Consider the following 19,787-nt stretch of genomic DNA (forward strand, 5'->3'; position numbering starts at 1 on the left):
GCATTGTGCTTTGCTTGTTGACATAGAGCATCTCTTTATGTTTGCTAGCCATGTAGGCTTGTTCGTTTTAGACATTTTTTTTCCTAATCCTTCCCACCAAGAAATTTAATGCCACAGATATATTACATATTTACTGTATGTATACCTGTGTTTTATTAATAAAAAAGTGTAACTTTCATTTTCACATACATCTCTAGTCTCACACAGGAAGGAATCACTTGTTAGTCCCTTTAGGGTAATAACACCCCTACAGGGAATGCGTGTAATAGATTCTTAGTAGGCCTTCTCCTAAAATGTGTCTCTTATAAGAATTCTTAATTAGCAAATACATCAAACACAAATCCATATCACACTGCTAACCAATTATTTCTTCCCATCATCTTCCTTCTTGGCTTTTAGTGTTATTTACTATTTGGTTAGAGCCCTTCATTGCATATGTTCCTCATATGGGTTATATAGTAATACAGTCTCTAAACCTGTATATATCTGAACGTATTTTTTTCCTTCATGCTGGCAGTAAAATTCTTGACTAGGTAAAACACTCCTGGGCGTCACTCTTTTTCCTTCCGTAGTTTCTCACCACCAAATGCTGGTTTAGTGTTGCCAACACTCAAGAAGACAGGAGGTGGAGCTAAGACACAATCTGAGTACTCAAGGACAGTCAGACATGGCTGGACTAACACTCTACAATTTTAGAGCTAAATTAGAAAAGTTATTAAAGAATACTGTTGAGACCCAAATCAGTGGCCCAAAGATGAAATGGAAGAAATATATCAAAGCCCAGACAAGCAGGCACACACACATACATGGAAACATATGGTGACAAGGGGAGAAAAGGGAGATGGATAAATTGAAGATATATAACCATGTGGCTAGGGCTTCCCAGGTGGTGCTAGTGGTAAAGAACCCACCTGCCAATGCAGGAGACGTGCTCCATGCTAATGTGATCCATTTTCCTTAATAGTTACCTTTTTGTTTTGTTTTGTTTTGGTTTTGGCCAGGCATTTGTAAGAATTCCTCTCTTTCCTTGGTGTTGATTAATTTTACAGAATGTGCCTATATGTGACTTTCCACATTATATTTGCTTCTGTCTTCAGTTATCTTTTTGACCCATAAATCTATTTCTTTTCTCAAGTTAGACACATTTTTCTTCTTTTATTGCAAACCCCTCCTTTTTGTCTCTTTTTCTCTTCCAATACACCTATAAGCCACATGATGCGTGTGTGTGAGCTAAGTCACTTCAGTTGTGTTTGACTCTTTGTGACCCCATGGACTGTAGCCCGCCAGGCTCCTCTGTCCATAGGATTCTCCAGGCGAGAATATTGGAGTGGGTTGCCATGCCTTCCTCCAGGGGATCTTCCCGACCCAGGGATTGAACCCACGCCTCTCACATCTCCTGCATTGGCAGGTGGGTTCTTTACCACTAGCACCACCTGGGAAGCCCTAGCCACATGGTTATATATCTTCAATTTATCCATCTCCCTTTTCTCCCCTTGTCACCATATGTTTCCATGTATGTGTGTGTGCCTGCTTGTCTGGGCTTTGATATATTTCTTCCATTTCATCTTTGGGCCACTGATTTGGGTCTCAACAGTATTCTTTAATAACTTTTCTAATTTAGCTCTAAAATTGTAGAGTGTTAGTCCAGCCATGTCTGACTGTCCTTGAGTACTCAGATTGTGTCTTAGCTCCATCTCCTGTCTTCTTGAGTGGCCAGTGCCCATTGTGTCCAAGCATCTCTCTTGATGGATCCTGTTAAGTGTGTTGGTGTTTTATTTTATCAGCTTATTCATGGCTTTCTTTCAGGTGAAGGAGGGGCTGTATTAGATGGTTAACCTGTCTATCACAGGTCAATTGAAGAACATCTTCCCTCCCCGCCACCACCCCCTATAGTACTTCACATTCCCAGCCCCAGGCCTTGAGATTTGCCCCAGCTCCTGTGTAGTCTCCTGGAGAACAGGAGCACTTGGTCATTCATGTTAGACAGGGACTGACTCTGCAGGTACGTTGGTATCCAGAACCTGACTCTGCTGGTTGTTAAATGCCTTCCAGCCCCAGAACTGCTTAGTTCAAAGGAGTTAGATATACTGGAGCTGGGAGGGAAAGGAGAGGAAAAGACTTGAATGTAACTTTCTTTCAGATACCCCTTATGAAAGAAAGAATACCCCTTTAACATAAAGTGGTCATATAGAGAAAATTATAGTAAATCAGTATATAGAAAATCAGCATCACTTAATTTTCTTGGGCCTGATTATCCTTATCTATGAAGTGGGGAGACTGGTAGATCATTGATCGCAAAGGTATCTTCCAGCTCTGACATTCTCAATTTCAGTATTCTAATGATCCTGCATCAGTATGATAAAGGGGTGAGGTTCAGTGGTTTTACAGCTATTTTCTGTGGAGCCCTGGGGAAATGCACAAGAGGACAGAGATGGATTGATGGAGATGCTTGGCTTAAGTTTTCATTTAAATGAAGAGTTTAACTGTTAAAACAAGTTTGAAAACCATCACCATATTCTATATCATCTCCAGAATTAATCTTACAGAGCATGACTTTATTCTGATTTCTCTTTGGTATTTTTGTTTTTCCCCCTTCACATTTTATTGTGGAATTTTATCCTGTCCATGAGTTGTTTTGGGTCAACAGAAATTGGCAGGATTTATAACCTCTATTCTCTTGGGTTAAGCAGTCTCTTCAGAGCCACAGAGGGGCTGAACTGGATCTCTGTCCTTGGGGTACCACTCCCTCCCTCTCCAGGACAGTACTGTCTATCATAAGGTTTTAGCAGATTTAAAAAAAAAAAAAAAAGGCTTAAAGTAGGTCAATGTGCCTGAGCCACTAGCTATCTTCAAGATGATTTAGTTGAGTTTAAAATGTTGGCTGATGTATCTCACCAGAAAGAGCGAGTCTTTAAAATACTGATGTTTAAAAGCCAAAGGGGCTTTTGTTATTTCTTTATGAAAACATGATGAGTAAATTTAACTCAGAAAGCAATAGTCCTAACTGCAGATCTCAGCATAGAATAAGTGTTTCATACCTTTTGAAGTAATTATATTTTGAATGTCATAGCAAAAACGTGTGGACTGGGAGGTAAGACACTGAAAACAGGAGAAATTTAATAGAAATTCTGCTTCAAGCCCAGGTACAGAAATTCTACCCCAGCACAAGTTTATTACACGTGAGCACTATAATTAAAAATTTTAAGAATCCTTGGTGTAAGTAATCAGCACATATGATAGGCTACCCACTCCAGTATTCTTGGGCTTCCCTGGTGGCTCATATGGTGATGGGTTCGATCCCTGGGTTGGGAAGATCCCCTGGAGAAGGGAAAGGCTACCCTGTCCAGTATTCTGGCCTGGAGACTTCCATGGACTGCATAGTCCATGGGGTCGCAAAGAGTCAGATGCAGCTGAGGGAAAAGGGCTTCCCTGAGCTATCAGGGAAGTAAAAATAAGGTTTACTTAATGATAGTCTGCCACTATCTGTAACTTTTGGAGTTTCAATTTTCATTTGTGTTTGAGAGTTCTGGTTTTTATTTTAGATCTCAACAAAAATCACACAGTGGGAATCACTTTAAGGCATACATCCAGAAATACAGATAGGTTAGAAGATCTCCTGTGTTTGGTTTTTGCTAAACATATTGTTAACTAAGAACAACAACAACAAAAAAAGTTTGTTTAAAAATACTGGCTCACTAACCATGGGGACTCACAGAACACACAAAGTACATGTGCTCTTTCCCTGTGTGAAAGTGAAAAATACAAACATTTATGTGACTATGAGATGGCCATGTATCTAGGCTCTAGAAATCTGGGCTATGCAGGCATCAGCCAGCCTTCAAGGGTGTGTGACAAGAGTATAGCAACTTGGCAGAGTGACAAAGCTAACAGAGAGGAGGTCGTGCTGGTGGCAGACAGCTTGGCAGAAAGTCCCACAAAGTCCCACCAAGGGCATCTTCCCTTACACCCAGTGTCAGAGCCTCTCACTGCCAAGCCCTCACTTCTCCATAGTAAATTTGAAATTTATATGGACCCTGAAATCAGCAAATCAGCAACCATTTCTTCCCTATCCATCTCCTTCTGCCTCCTTATATCTCCTTCTCTCTCCCTCTCCCCTCTTACTTCTTTATTTAAAAAGCAATTTGCAACTACCTAATGCCCTCATTCGACATCCCTTATGGTGGCTCAGACGGTAAAGCATCTGTCTACAGTGCAGGAGACCTGGGTTCGATCCCTGGGTTGGGAAGATCCCTTGGAGAAGGAAATGGCAATCCACTCCAGTACTATTGCCTGGGAAAGCCCATGGACAGAGGAGCCTGGTAGGCTACAGTCCATGGGGTAGCAAAGAGTCGGACACGACTGAGTGACTTCACGTTCATGTTCATTTTGTGGGGAGGCTGTCTCCAGGTTCTGCATGTGGAGTAATTTGGTCACTTTTTTCCAGGCTTATTTCTCATAATTTTATTTATTTGTTTGTTTTTGGCTGTGCTTCATTGCTGCATGCAGGCTTTTCTCTACTTGGGGGAAATGGAGGCTACTCTCTAGTTGCTGTGTGCGCTTCTGATTGCAGGCTTCTGTTGAAGAGGATGGGCTCTAGGGCATGCAGGCTTCAGTAGTTGTGGCACGTGGGTTCAATAGTTGTGGTTCCCAGGCTCTCAAACAAGGCTCACTCTGTGGTGATCTTTCCCGACCAGGGATCAAAGTCATGGGATCTTCCCCGACCAGGCATCAAAGTCGTGTCTCCTACATTGGCAGGTGGATTCTTTACCACTGAGCTACCAGGGAAGCCCAAATTTGGTCACTTTTGATGAGTTCTTTTTGGGGCAACCTTTACCAGCATGGTTAGACAAAAAGGAAACTTCCATGCCTGGTACGGGGTGCAACTCCTCCATCCTCAAATGTGGGGGGATTTGGGATCTTAGGCTATACTGCACCAGCTCCAGGCAGGAGATGGCTGGATTATGCCAGACACTCCTCCCTGCAGTCAGCTGGCACCCTAGCACAGGCATACCAGCCCTTTGCTCCTTCACATTCCAAAGCTTTAGGGTTTTGATCTTTGGTCTCTTTCTTTTCTAAGACCCAGTTGCAAGAATCACTGCTCTGCATCTACATTCCATCCATTTACTTTCTTAGTCTTCAAATTCTTTCTCCATAATCATTACCAGTACTCTATTCTAATCAAAGTAAGATAAAACTTAACCACTTGGGGACCATTAAGACCAAAGCCTTATTGCCTGTTTAGCCTATGAGGGCTTTTGAGTTTGTGGCTGAATAACACAAACCTGAAAAACCAATAAAGGAAGACCAGTTCCCTCTTATGATAAGGAGAAGGAGTCTATGAAAACACTATGGAAAAGAGAAAATAAACAGGATAACATTGCAATCCACTCACTTGCAACGATGTAATGAACCCACCACTATACAGAGTCTCCCTGAGATTGATTTTAAAAATTTATTTTTTACTATAAAAATTATGTTTGTGAAATCTAATAAAGAAAACCTTTATTTTTTTTTCAGTTTTTTTAGGCTAGGGTAATAATTATAGATTTCTAGTTGAATTCCATAAAACATAAATTTGAAATGAGAAAGTGAATTTAGGTAAATCCCTCATAAGTAGTGAAGTGAAAGTCACTCAGTTATGTCCAACTTTTTGTGACCCCATGGACTGTATAGTCGATGGAATTCTCCAGGCCAGAATACTGGAGTGGGTAGCCTTTCCCTTCTCCGGGGAATCTTCCCAACCCAGGGATTGAACCTAGGTCTCCCACATTACAGGCAGATTCTTTACCAGCTGAGCCACAAGGGAAACCTGGCAGGCTCCAGTCCATGGAGTCACAAAGAGTCGAACATGACTGAGCGACTAACACTGGATAAGTAGTCATGATTCCCCCATAATAGCTAACACTTAAAGGATACTTACCTACTAGTAACCCTTAATCCTCACAAAAACCCTTTAAAGTAAATATTAATATTATCGGCATTTCACTGAGGAAGAAAGTGAAATTCATTTCACTGAATTAAGAAACAATTTGTAAATTAGAAAATCAGCTGGAATCTGGGTCTTTCTGGGCCCAGTCACAACTGTTTAATGTTCTCTGCCTCTTCATGTGTAGATACTTAAGAGTTCATGAAAAAGTAAAAAAAAAAAAAAAAAAAGTAAATTTGCATTGTAGCATTGGAATGATTATTGCAATAATTGTTGAGTTGCACAGTACTCAAAAAAACAATGTAATCTGTGTTTGTACTACTACTCCATTTCTATAAACTCTTTTGAAAAAAATTTCCATGAATACCAAGTGCTGAAGTGCTTGCCTTTTAAAATTTGAATGAATAGTTTTAATTTTCAATGTTTATTTATTCCTATTTAAAACAGCATAATTTTAGGTTTTCTGACTTTGGTTCTGAATGTTTTTTCTAGGGTCAACGTCTTTTCGAAAAGTTGCTCCAACTGACTTCTCAAAGTATTGAAATCAAGCTAGTGAGTGATGTAACAGCTGATTCAAAGGTATTAGAAGCCTTGAAATCAAAGGGTAAGGCCAAGGTTGACATGGTACTCTACCTCTGGGTGTTCTGTTCCAGTACATTTAATTCTATTTAGAGTAGTACATGATTTCTTTATACACAATTTCTTTATAATCAACACACTTGACTTAGTACACTTCTTGTTTGTCCTTTGAAAAACAGCCTGATTAAAGCCTTTAAATGAGAGAACTAATTAATCAATTCTACTGGGATTTTTAAAATAGTGTTGTTGCATATTAGCTTATGCAAAGTACTCTACTGGCCATTAGATGATAATTAACTAGAAAGAAGAATCTTTCCCTTTGTGAACACTTCAGTGATGTAATTAGAGAGAAGAGCCACTTCTATCAGAACAAACATTGGATTTCTGGTTTTCTCTTGACCGTTAGATGGACGTTCTCTTTGTGCTACATATATTGTTTGAAATAATATAGTCAGAGGTAGGAGTCTATGAGTCACCGCCTTATTCACGACTTTTAAGGTAATTCTGCAGGAGACCGTCATTTGTTTGGTCACTTTACAATTTGCTTCACACTTTCTGAACACTGAGGATAATTATGAAATAAATTTCTTCATTTTGCTGTATCTTTACTAACTGAACTCTCACTTATAAAGAGTTTTTACTGATTTATTAAAAAAAATACATATATATATACTCTGAATTTGCTATGCAGACTGTAAGCCTGTGAACGACATATAATAAATGTCAGAAATTTATTATTAACAGAAATAACAGAAATTTTTTGATGAACCATTTGAAATCTGTGTTGGAATACTTTGCTTTGGGGTATCTTTTATTTTTTTTAGGGAGAGTTCCTAGGCTTTTGGTAAAGTTCCAGGAAGGTTTGTCCTGAATAGTTCACAAAAGACAGGTCAATGTAAGACTAGCCATGAGCAACTTCAGCTGTGAGGGAGTTCCTGAGGTTGGAAGTTAATCGAATCCATCCTTCCTCCCCTCCCCTGCCCTCGCCTTGGCAACCGCAGGCCTGTTCTCTGTGGTGGTAGGTGTTCATAGATAGGGTCGTTTGTGTCATATTCCAGATTCTGCATGAGAGTGAGATTGTGTAGTATTTGTCTTTTTCTTTCTGACTGACTCACTTCACTTAAATATGATAATCTCTAGTTGCATCCAGGAATCCTAATGAGCATTCTTTGGGCATTTTCAGATCATTTTGGCTTCCTCACCACAAAGAATTTACCAAACAGTAAATATTTAATTGGCATTTCCTTGTGATTAAATCTTACTCATCTAAGTCAGAACTTTAATATCTGAAATAAGAATATCACACGTTCATTTTCCTTAATAACTCTATTTTAAAAATAAATCATTAATTATATTTTCTTTCTCCATGATTGTTTAATAACTTGTGGTAAAACAAGAAATGAAAATTGGCAATTATGTGTATTAGATAGTTCATTTTTACTTTTCAAAACAGTTCAGATTTGGAGATCAGCAAGCTTTTCATAGTAACTAGTCTGATAAAACTCTAAAATATTACTTGAAAAAGAAAATATGGCTTTAGCTAGGATAAAATATTTTGATTTCAGGTTTATAAGCATATTAAAGGTAGAGGTTGTTTCATATCAGAGGGGCAAACAGCTTTGAAATTAGACTGCTATCCCTTAATTCCTAATTTTAATTTCCAATTATCTGCTCAGAATTTTAGAAAAAAGATTACCACAGAATAGTTTAATAGTTGATAGAGCTACATCTGGGTGATGCTATTTTTCTAGTGCCACAAATGCTAGCTATCTCATGGCAATACAATCTGTACATTTTAAGTATTGTACAAGTAGTACCAATTTCTCATTATTAATCAGTGTTCACAGAATACTTCATAATGTAAAACTTGACCTATAGAGAAAAATATACAAAAATTTCTATTTGTCAGTGAAAGCTGTTTCTTTTTTTCCTCCAGTTTTATTGAGATATAATCAACAAATTTGGGTCAGGAAGGTTCCTTGGATGAGGGCATGACAACCCACAATATTCTTTCCTGGAGAATCCCATGGACAGAGGAGCCTGGCGGGCTGCAGTCCACAAGGTCACACAGAGTCTGACGTGACTGCAGTGACTTAACATGAATGCACGCACATGCAATCAACAAGTAAAATTATATATATTTAAATGGTACAATGTGGTGATTTAATATACATTGATGGTCTGAAATGATGACCGCATTAGGGTTAATTAATCACTTTACACAGTTACCTTTTTTTTTCTATTTTGTGGTGAGAACTCTTAAGATTTACTGTCTTTACCAAATTTCAAGTGTGCAATACAGTGTTATTACCTGTAGTCACTATGCTGTACATTAGATCTATAGAACTTACTCATATTTTTAAATTGAATTACAGTTGATCTACAATGTTGTGTTAATTTCTGCTGTACAACAAAGTGATTCAGTTACACATATATGTACATTCTTTTTACATTCTTTTCTATTATGATTTATCAAAGGTATTGAATATAGTTTCCTGTGATATATGGTAGAACCTTGTTTATCCATTCTATATATAATAGCTTACATCTGCTCACCCCAACTTTCCACTCCATCCCTGTCCCAACCCCACTTTCACCTTGGCAACCACAACTCTGTTCTGTATGACTGTGAGTGTATTTCTGTTTCCTAGATAGGATCATTCGTGTCACACTTGAGATTCCACATACAAGTGATATCGTATAGTATTTGTCTTTTTCTTCCTGACTTCACTTAGTTGATAACATCTAGTTGCGTCCATGGCTGCCGCAAATGACATTATTCCATTCTTTTTCATGGCTGAGTACTGTTCCACTGTATATACATACCACATCTTCTTTATCCACTCATCTATCGGTGGGCATTAGGTTGTTTTCATGTTTTGGCTATTGTAAACAGTGTTGCTATGAGCATAGGAATGCATGCCATTTTTTGAATTATAGTTTTGTCTGGGTATATATGCCCAGGAGTGGGATTGCTGGATCATATGGCAATTCTATTTTTAGTTTTCTGAGGAACTTCCATACTGTTTTCCATAGTGGCTGCACCAGCTTACATTCATACATTACAGTTCATACATCTTTCGAACAGCATAGGAAGATTCCCTTTGCTCCATACCCTTTCCAGCATTTGTTATTTGTAGATGTTTTAATGATGTCCACTCTGAGTGGTGTGACGTGGTACCTCAATTGTAGTTTTGATTTGAACTCTCTTAGTAGTGTTGAGCATCTTTTCATTGGCCATCTGAATTTCTTCTTGGAGAAATGTATATTTAGGACTTCTGCCCATTTTTCAATTTTTTTTATTGCTGTCGTTATTGAGTTTTATGAGCTATTTATATATTTTGGAAATTAAGTTCTTGTTGGTTGCATCTTTTGCCAATATTTTCTCTCATTCTTTTCATTTTGTTTATGGTTTCCTTTACTGTGTAAAAGCTTGTAAATTTAATTAGATCCCATATTTTAATTTTTGCTTTTATTTCCACTGCCTTGGGAGACTGACCTAAGAAAACATTGGTATAATTTATCTCAGAGAATGTTTTGCCTATGATTTCTTCTAGGATTTTAATGGTGTCATGTCATATTTAAGTTGTTAAGCCTTTTTGAGTTTATTTTTGTGGATGGTGTTATTTTTGTGTATTGATTTACAAGCACCTGTCCAATTTGCCCAACATCACTTGCTGAAGAGACGTTTTCCCATTGTATATACTTACTTCCTTTGTCAAAGATTAATTGACTATAGGTGTGTGGGTTTATTTCTGAGTTCTCTGTTTTTGTGCCAGTACCACACCATTTTGATTACTATATCTTTGTATTTAACAGCATTGTCTGAAGCCTGAGAGGGTTCTGCATCCTGCTTTAGAACTTAATCATCACTGAGAACTTCCCAGGTGGCACTAGGGGTAAAAAACCTGCATGCCACTGCAGGAGACATAAGAAACAAGGTTTCAATCCCTGAGTCCAGAAGATCCCCAGGAGGAGGGCATGGCAACCTACTCCAATATTCTTGCCTGGAGAATCCCATGGACAGAGGAGCCTGGAGGGCTACAGTGCGTAGGGTCACAGAGAGTCAGACACAACTGAAGTGACTTAGCACACGTGGATGCCTCTTATAACTGAAAGTTTGCACCCTTTGACCACCATCTCCCTATTTCTCCCAAACACACTCCCCCAGTCCCTGGTACCTATTGTTCTACTCTCTGTTTCTATGAATTTGACTTATTTATTTATTTATTTATTTATTTTAGGTTCCAGAGTTCAATGAGACAACACAGTATTTGTCTTTCTCACTCTGGCTTATTTCAGTCAGAATAATGTCCTCTAGTTTCATCTGTGTTGTTGCAACAAGCAGGATTTCCTTCTGTCTCATGGCTGAGTAACATATTCCACTGTGTGTTTGTTTGTGTGTGTATGCATGCACCCATCTTCTTTATCCAGTCATCCATTAACAGACTCTTAGCTTTGCTATATCTTTGTTAATGTGAACAATGCAACAATGAAAATGGAAGTGCAGACATCTCTTCAAGATACTGATTTTTGTTTCTGTTGGATATGTACCGAGAAGTGGGACTGCTGAATCATATGTTGGCTTTATTTTACGTTTATTTTTAGAAACCTCCATACTGTTTTTCATAGTGGTTGTACCAATTTACAGTCCAACAAACAGTACAAAGAGTTCCCTGTCTCTACATCCTCATCAACACCTATCTCTTAGCTTTTTTATAAGAGCCATCTTAATGCATGAAGTGACATCTTGTGGTTTTGATTTTCATTTCCTTCATGACTAGCAATGTTGAGCACCTTTTCAGGTTCACTTCAGTTCGGTTCAGTGACTGAGTCATGTCTGACTTTTTGTGACCCCATGGATTGCAGCATGCCAGGCTTCCCTGTCCATCACCAACTCCTGGAGCTTACTTAAACTCATGTCCATAGAGTCAGTGACGCCATCCAGCCATCTCATCCTCTGTTGTCCCCTTTTCCTCCTGCCTTCAACCTTTCCTAGCATCAAGGTCTTTTCAAATGAGTCAGTTCTTTGTATTGGGTGGCCAAAGGATTGGAGTTTCACCTTCAGCATCACTCCTTCCAATGAATATTCAGGACTGATTTCCTTTAGGATGGACTAGTTGGAACTCCTTGCAGTCCAAGGGACTCTCAAGAGTCTTCTCCAACACCACAGTTCAAAAGCATCAATTCTTCGGCGCTCAGCTTTCTTCACAGTCCAACTCTCACGTCCATACATGACTACTGGAAAAACCATAGCTTTGACCAGATGGACCTTTGTTGGCAAAATAATGTCTCTGCTTTTTAATATGCTGTCTAGATTGATCATAGCTTTTCTTCCAAGGAGCAAGTGTCTTTTAATTTTTGGCTGCAGTCACCATCTGCAGTGATTTTGGAACCAAAAAAAAAAAAAGTCTCTCATTGTTTCCCAATCTATTTGCCATAAAGTGATGGGACTGGATGCCATGATCTTAGTTTTCAGAATGTTGAGTTTTAAGCCAACTTTTTCACTCTCCTCTTTCACTTTCATCAAGAGGCTCTTTAGTTCTTCTTCACTTCCTGCCATAAGGGTTGTGTCATCTGCATATCTGAGGTTATTGATATTTCTCCCAGCAATCTTGACTGGTACCTGTTAACAATTTATATGTCTTCTTTGGAGAAATCTCTATTCAGGTATTTTGCCTATTTTTTATTCAGGTTATTAGTTGTTGTTTTTTTTTTTCACTGAGTTGTGTGAGTTTCTTATTTATGTATTTTATTGGATATATGGTTTGCAAATATTCTCTCTCATTCTGTAGGTTGCCTTTCCATTCTGTTGATTGTTTTCTTTCTGAAAGGAAGCTTTTTAGTTTGATGCTGATCCACTTGTTTATTTTTGTTTCTGTTGCCTGGCTTTTGGTGTCATATTAAAAAAAAATCATTGGCCAGACCAATGTCAGGATGGTTTTTTCTATGTTACCTCCAGAGAGTTTGACAGTTGCAGATCTTGCATTTAAGTCTCTAATCCATTTTAAGTTAATTTTTGTGAGTGGTGTAAGAGAGAAGTCCAGTTTCATTCTTTTGATAACACCTCTATTTTTAATTTTATGTTCTGATTTTCTTTTAGCCACATTATTAAAAAAGAAGGAGGGGATGCTGTGTTCATTTTATCACATTCAAAGTGTGATTCTTACCAACAGTTATTTGAATTCAAGAAAGCTATATTCATTCATCATTGATAATCCATGTTTCTATTCTCACATTCATGGATTAGGTTTCCAAAACTTAAAAGGAATATATATGCCTAACTATGAGAATAGGGGCATTTGTAAATTTTAAAATTAATACAGGCGGCTCCTATTCCAACTTGGAAATTTTACACAGTAATTTTTTTAACTGCTTGCTCCTTAATTAGAGATCTCAAATATAATTTGAGATTTTTATGCTTATTGAGACTTTTTAACTTAGGTTTTCTGGTTTATACTTATTCCAAAGCCTAATTGTACAAGTAGGTATGGTTGTATCTGTTAATTTCAGGTAACCTTAACAGGTGTATTTTATTAACTTCTCCAAAGAAAACTTTATATTATTCTGGCTTTCATTTCCACCCTTTGAGAGGTTGCCAATTTTGAAAAACCTCAAAGTTTTGTAAGGTCTTTTCTTGACAAAGTGAAGCACTGTCCTAGTGAATACTTCAGGGTGGGTTCCTTTCGGTAGAAGAGCAAGTTAAGCTGATCTGGTAATAATTGAGATAAAAGTCAAGGTGCCCTTGCTGTCACCCAGGTATGTTTCATTTCACACCTTCTCAAAGTGGTTACCAGTTTTGCTTATGCTTGGGTGCATAAAGACTGGTGCCTTTGTTTAATTTATATCAGACAAAATTCATTGTAAGGAATCTGTCTTCTACTTTTCTTTACAGAATACAAGCAAGGCAGGAGCTTCTTTGAATGCATTGCTCCTTAATGATAATTAGAATAGTAATTAGCATAGCACTTAGGAGCTTATACTTTGGTGTCATATAGACTCGTGTTAGAAATCTGGACTTGTCATTTACTGATTGTCTGAGGAGGCCTTACAAATATCTGAGAAAAGAACAGAAGTGAAAGGAAAAGGGGTAAAGGAAAGATGTACCATCTGAATGCAGAGTTCCAAAGATTGGCAAGAAGAGATAAGAAAGCCTTCCTAACTGATTAATGTAAAGAATAGAGGAAAACAATAGAAGGGGAAGGCTAGAGAGCTCTTCAAGAAAATTAGAGATACCAAGGGAACATTTCATGCAAAGATGGGTACAATAAAAGACAGAAATGGTATGAACCTAACAAGAGTAGAAGATACTAAGATGAGGTGGCAAGAATACACAGAAGAACTATACAAAAGGGATCTTAATGACCCAGATAGTCACGATGGTGTGATCACTCACCTAGAACCAGACATCCTGGACCGTAAAGTCAAGTGGGGCTTAGGAAGCATCACTACGAATAAAGCTACTGGAGGTGATACAATTCCAGTTGAGCTATTTCAGATCCTAAAAGATGATGCTGTACAAGTACTGCAGTCAATATGCCAGTGAATTTGGAAAACTCAGCAGTGGCCACAGGACTGGAAAAGGCCAGTTTTAATTCTAATCCCAAAAGGCAATGCCAAAGAATGTTCAAACTACCACACAATGGCACTCATCTAACCCACAAGCAAAGTAATGCTCAAAATTCTCCAAGTGGGGCTTCAAAAATATGTGAACTGAGAAATTCCAGATGTTCAAGCTGGATTTAGAAAAGGCATAGGAACCAGAGATCAAATTTCCAACATCGATTTGATCTTCAAAAAAGCAAGACGATTCCAGAAAAACATCTACTTGTGCTTCGTTGATTATGCTAAAGCCTTTGTGTGGCTCACAACAAACTGCAGACAATTCTGAAAGAGATGGGAATACCAGACCACCTGATCTGCCTCCTGAGAAATCTGTATGCAGGTCAAGAAGCAACAGTTAGAAACGGACATTGAACAATGGACTGGTTCCAGATTGGGAAAGGAGAACGTCAAGGCTGTATATTGTCACCCTGCTTATTTAACTTATATGCAGAGTACATCATATGAAGTGCTGGTTGGATGAAGCACAAGCCAGAATCAAGATTGCTGGGTGAAATCTCAGATATGCAGATGACACCACTCTTATGGCAGAAAGTGAAGAGGAACTAAAGATCCTCTTGATGAAGGTGAAAGAAAAAAGTGGAAAAATTGGCTTAAAACAACATTCAAAAAACGAAGATCATGGCATCTGGTCACATCAGTTCAGTCCAGTTCAGTCACTCAGTCATGTCCGACTCTTTGTGACCCCATGGACCGCAGCACGCAGGCCTCCCTCTCCGTCACCAACTCCCAGAGTTTACTCAAACTCATCTCCATTGACTCGGTGATGCCATCCGACTATCTCATCCTCTGTTGTCCCCTTCTCCCCCTGCCTTCAATCTTTCCCAGCATCAGGGTCTTTTCCAGTGAATCAGTTCTTTCACATGAGATGGCCAAAGTATTCGACTTTCACCTTCAGCAACAGCCCTTCCAATGACTATTCAGGACTGATTCCTTTAGGATGGACTGGTTGGATCTCCTTGCAGTCTAAGGGACTCTCAAGAGTCTTCTCCAACACCACAGTTCAAAAGCATCGATTCTTCGGCACTTAGCTTTCTTTATAGTACAATTCTCACATCCATACATGACCACTGGAAAAACCATAGCCTTGACTAGATGGACCTCTGTTGGCAAAGTAATGTCTCTGCTTTTTAATATGCTGTCTAGGTTGATCATAACTTTTCTCCCAAGGAGCAAGAGTCTTTTAATTTCATGGCTGCAATCACCATCTGCAGTGATTTTGGAGCCCCCCCCAAAATAGTCTGCTACTGTTTCCACTGCTTATCCATCTATTTGCCATAAAGTGATGGGACCAGATGCCTTGATCTTTGTTTTCTGAATGTTGAGCTTTAAGCTAACTTTTTCACTCTCCTCTTTCACTTTCATCCAGAGCCTCTTTAGTTCTTCTTCACTTTCTACCATAAGGGTGATCTCATCTGCATATCTGAGGTTATTGATATTTCTCCCAGCAACCTTGATTCCAGCTTGTGCTTCATCCAGCCAAGCATTTCTCATGATGCACTCTGCATATAAGTTAAATAAGCAGGGTGACAATATACAGCCTTAACATACTCCTTTTCCTATTTGGAACCAGTCTGTTGTCCATGTACAGTTCTAACTGTTGCTTTCTGACCTGCATACAGATTTCTCAGGAGGCAGGTGCTGGTCTTGTATTCCCATCTCTTTCAGAATTTTCCAGTTTATTGTGATCCACACAGTCAAAGGCATGGCATAGTCAATAAAGCAGAAATAGATGTTTTTCCGGAACTCTCTTGCTTTTTTGATGATCCAGTGGATTTTAGCAATTTGATCTCTGGTTCCTCTGCCTTTTCTAAAACCAGCTTGAACATCTGGAAGTTCATGGTTCACGTATTGCTGAAGCCTGGCTTGGAAAATTTTGAGCATTACTTTACTAGCGTGTGACATGAGTGCAATTGTGTGGTAGTTTGAGCATTCTCTGGCATTGCCTTTCTTTGGGATTGGAAAGAAAACTGACCTTTTCCATTCCTGTGGCCACTGCTGAGTTTTCCAAATTTTCTGGCATATTGACTGCAGTACTTGAACAGCATCATCATTTAGGATTTGAAATAGTTCATCACCTCCAGTAGCTTTGTTTGTAGTGATGATTCCTAAGGCACATTTGACTTCACATTTCAGGATGTTTGGCTCTAGGTGAGTGATCACACCATCATGATTATCTGGGTCATGAAGATCTTTTTTGCATAGTTCTTCTGTGTAATCTTGCCACCTCTTCTTAATATCTCCTGCTTCTGTTAGGTCCATACCATTTCTGTATTTCTTGAACCCATTTTTGCATGAATTGTTCCTTTGGTGTCTCTAATTTTCTTGAAGAGACCTCTAGTCTTTCCCATTCTATTGTTTTCATCTATTTCTTTGCATTGATCTCTGAGGAAGGCTTTCTTATCTCTCCTTGCTATTCTTTGGAACTCTGCATTCAGATGGGTATATCTTTTCTTTTCTCCTTTGCTTTTCGCTTCTCTTCTTTTCACAGCTATTTGTAAGGCCTCCCCAGACAGCCATTCTGCTTTTTAGCATTTCCGTTCCATGGGGATGGTCTTGATCCCTGTCTCCTATACAATGTCACGAACCTCCGTCCATAGTTCATCAGGCACTCTGTCTATCAGATCTAGTCCCTTAAATCTATTTTTCACCTCCACTGTATAATCATAAGGGCTTTGATTTAGGTCTTACCTGAATGGTCTAGTGGTTTTCCCTACTTTCTTCAATTTCAGTCTGAATTTGGCAATAAGGAGTTCATGATCTGAGCCACAGTCAGCTCCTGGTCTTGTTTTTGCTGACTGTATAGAGCTTCTCCATCTTTGGCTGCAAAGAATATAATCAATCTGATTTTGGTGTTGACTGTCTGGTGATGTCCATGTGTAGAGTCTTGTCTTGTGTTGTTGGAAGAGGGTGTTTGCTATGACCAGTGCGTTCTCTTGGCAGAACTCTATTAGCCTTTGCCCTGCTTCATTCTGTATTCCAAGGCCAAATTTGCCTGTTACTCCAGGTGTTTCTTGACTTCCTACTTTTGCATTCCAGTCCACTATAATGAAAAGGACATCCTTTTTGGGTGTTAGCTCTAAAAGATCTTGTAGGTCTTTATAGAACCGTTCAACTTCAGCTTCTTCAGCGTTACTTACTTTTGCATTTCAGTCCCTGGCCCCATCACTTCATGGCAAATAGATGGAGAAACTGTGAGAGACTTTATTTTCTTAGGCTCCAAAATCACTGCAAATGGTGACTGCAGCCATGAAATTAAAAGACGCTTGCTCGTTGGAAAAAAAGCTGTGCTAACCTAGATAGCTTATTAAAAAGCAGAGACATTACTTTGCCAACAAAGGTCTGTCTAGTCAAAACTACGGTTTTTCCAGTAATCATGTATGGATGTGAGAGCTGGACTGTAAAGAAGGCTGAGCACCAAAGAATTGATGCTTTTGAACTGTGGTGTTGGAGAAGACTCTTGAGAATCCCTTGGACTGCAAGGAGATCAAATCAGTCCATCCTTAAGGAAATCAGTCCTGAATATTCGTTGGAAGGACTGTTGCCGAAGGTGAAACTCCAATACTTTGGCCACCTGATGTGAAGATCCAGCTCATTAGAAAAGATCCTGATGCTGGGAAAGATTAAAGACAGGAGGAGAAGGGGTGACAGAGGACAGGATGTTTGGATGGCATCACTGACTCAATGGACATGAGTTTGAGCAGGCTCTGGGAGTTGGTGAAGGACAGGGAAGCCTGGCGTGATGCAGTCCTTTGGGTCTCAAAAAGTCGGACACGACTGAGTAACTGAACAATAGCATTTACTGTGTTATGTAACATTAGCCAAATTGCTCACTTTTTCTGAACCTCAATGTCTCTTTCAATAAACTTAGGATAATGTTAATTTTTTGAGGGCTGTGTGCTGTGTGCTTGGTTGCTTTCAGTCATGTCCAACTCTGCAACCCCATGGCTCCTCTGCCAGGGATTTTCTGGCTGGATTTTCTTCTCCTCCTTCGGGCTCTGCTATACATCTAATTTTCCAGGCAAGAATACTGGAGTTGTTTGCCATTTCCTCCTTTAGGGGATCTTCCTGACCCAGGGATTGAACCTGCATCTCCCTTGTCTCCTGTGTTGCAGGCATATTCTTTACCTGATAACTCATCAGGAGAAATAAATTAGATTAAAAGCATCAGAGGCAGGTATATAGCTCATCAGTTCAGTTCAGTTCTTCAGTTGTGTCTGACTCTTTGCAATCTCAAGAAACACACCATGCCAGGCCTCTCTGTCCATCACCAACTCCAGGAGTTCACTCAAACTCATGTCCATCGAGTTGGTGATGCCATCCAGCCTTCTCATCCTCTGTCGTCCCCTTCTCCGCCTGCCCTCAATCCCTCACAGCATCAGGGTCTTTTCCAATGAGTCAACTCTTTGCATGAGGTGGCCAAAGTATTGGAGTTTCAGCTTTACCATCAGTTCTTCCAATGAACACCCAGGACTGGTCTCCTTCAGAATGGACTGGTTGGATCTCCTTGCAGTCCAAGGGACTCTCAAGATCTTCTCCAACACCATAGTTCAAAAGCATCAATTCTTCGGCGCTCAGCTTTCTTCACAGTCCAACTCTCAGATCCATACATGACTACTGGAAAAACCATAGCCTTGACTAGACAGAACTTTGTTGGCAAAGTAATATATCTGCTTTTCAATATGCTATCTAGGTTGGTTATAACTTTCCTTCCAAGGAGTAAGCGTCTTTTAATTTCATGGCTGCAATCACCATCTGCAGTGATTTTGGAGCCCAAAATATAAAGTCTGACACTGTTTCCACTGTTTTCCCATCTATTTCCCATGAAGTGATGGGACCAGATGCCATGATCTTCGTTTTCTGAATGTTGAGCTTTAAGCCAACTTTTTCACTCTTCTCTTTCACTTTCATCAAGAGGCTTTCTAGTTCCTCTTCACTTTCTGCCATAACGGTGGTGTCATCTGCATATCTGAGCTTGCTGACATTTCTCCCGGCAATCTTGATTCCAGCTTGTGCTTCTTTCAGAGCAGCGTTTCTCATAATGTACTCTGCATAGAAGTTAAATAAGCAGGGTGACAATATACAGCCTTGACGTACTCCTTTTCCTATTTGAAACCAGTCTGTTGTTCCATGTCCAGTTCTAACTGTTGCTTCTTGACCTGCATATAGGTTTCTCAAGAGGCAGATCAGGTGGTCTGGTATTCCCATCTCTTGAAGAATTTTCCACAGTTTATTGTGTCCACACAGTCAAAGGCTTTGGCATAGTCAATAATGCAGAAATAGATGTTTTTCTGGAACTCTCTTGCCTTTTCGATGATCCAGCAGATGTTGGCAATTTGATCTCTGGTTCCTCTGCCTTTTCTAAAACCAGCTTGAACATCAGGAAGTTCATGGTTCATGTATTGCTGAAGCCTGGCTTGGAGAATTTTGAGCATTACTTTACTAGCGTGCTGCTAAGTTGCTTCAGTCTGTGCGACTCTGTGCGACCCCATAGACGGTAGCCCACCAGGCTCCCCCGTCCCTGGGATTCTCCAGGCGAGAACACTGGAGTGGGTTGCCATTTCCTTCTCCAGTGCAGGAAAGTGAAAAGTGAAAGTGAAGTCTCTCAGTTGTGTTCTACTCTTAGCAACCCCATGGACTGCAGTCTACCAGGCTCCTC

At 39.5% G+C, this 19,787-nt stretch overlaps 1 protein-coding gene across 6 annotated transcripts in view; it reads left to right on the top strand.

Moving 5' to 3' along the window:
• The window catches only part of PLD5 (phospholipase D family member 5), a 413,113-nt gene that overhangs the window by 270,752 nt on the left and 122,574 nt on the right, over nucleotides 1–19,787 (top strand). For all 6 annotated transcript variants that reach the window (XM_042257200.2, XM_042257199.2, XM_060396074.1 and 3 more), the window contains exon 4: nucleotides 6,419–6,530. In XM_042257200.2, coding sequence (XP_042113134.1) covers nucleotides 6,419–6,530 — 112 coding nt within the window. The remainder of the gene's footprint in view (nucleotides 1–6,418; nucleotides 6,531–19,787) is intronic.

The sequence above is a fragment of the Ovis aries genome, chromosome 12 (assembly GCF_016772045.2).
Source record: "Ovis aries strain OAR_USU_Benz2616 breed Rambouillet chromosome 12, ARS-UI_Ramb_v3.0, whole genome shotgun sequence".
Classification (NCBI taxonomy): Eukaryota; Metazoa; Chordata; class Mammalia; order Artiodactyla; family Bovidae; genus Ovis; species Ovis aries.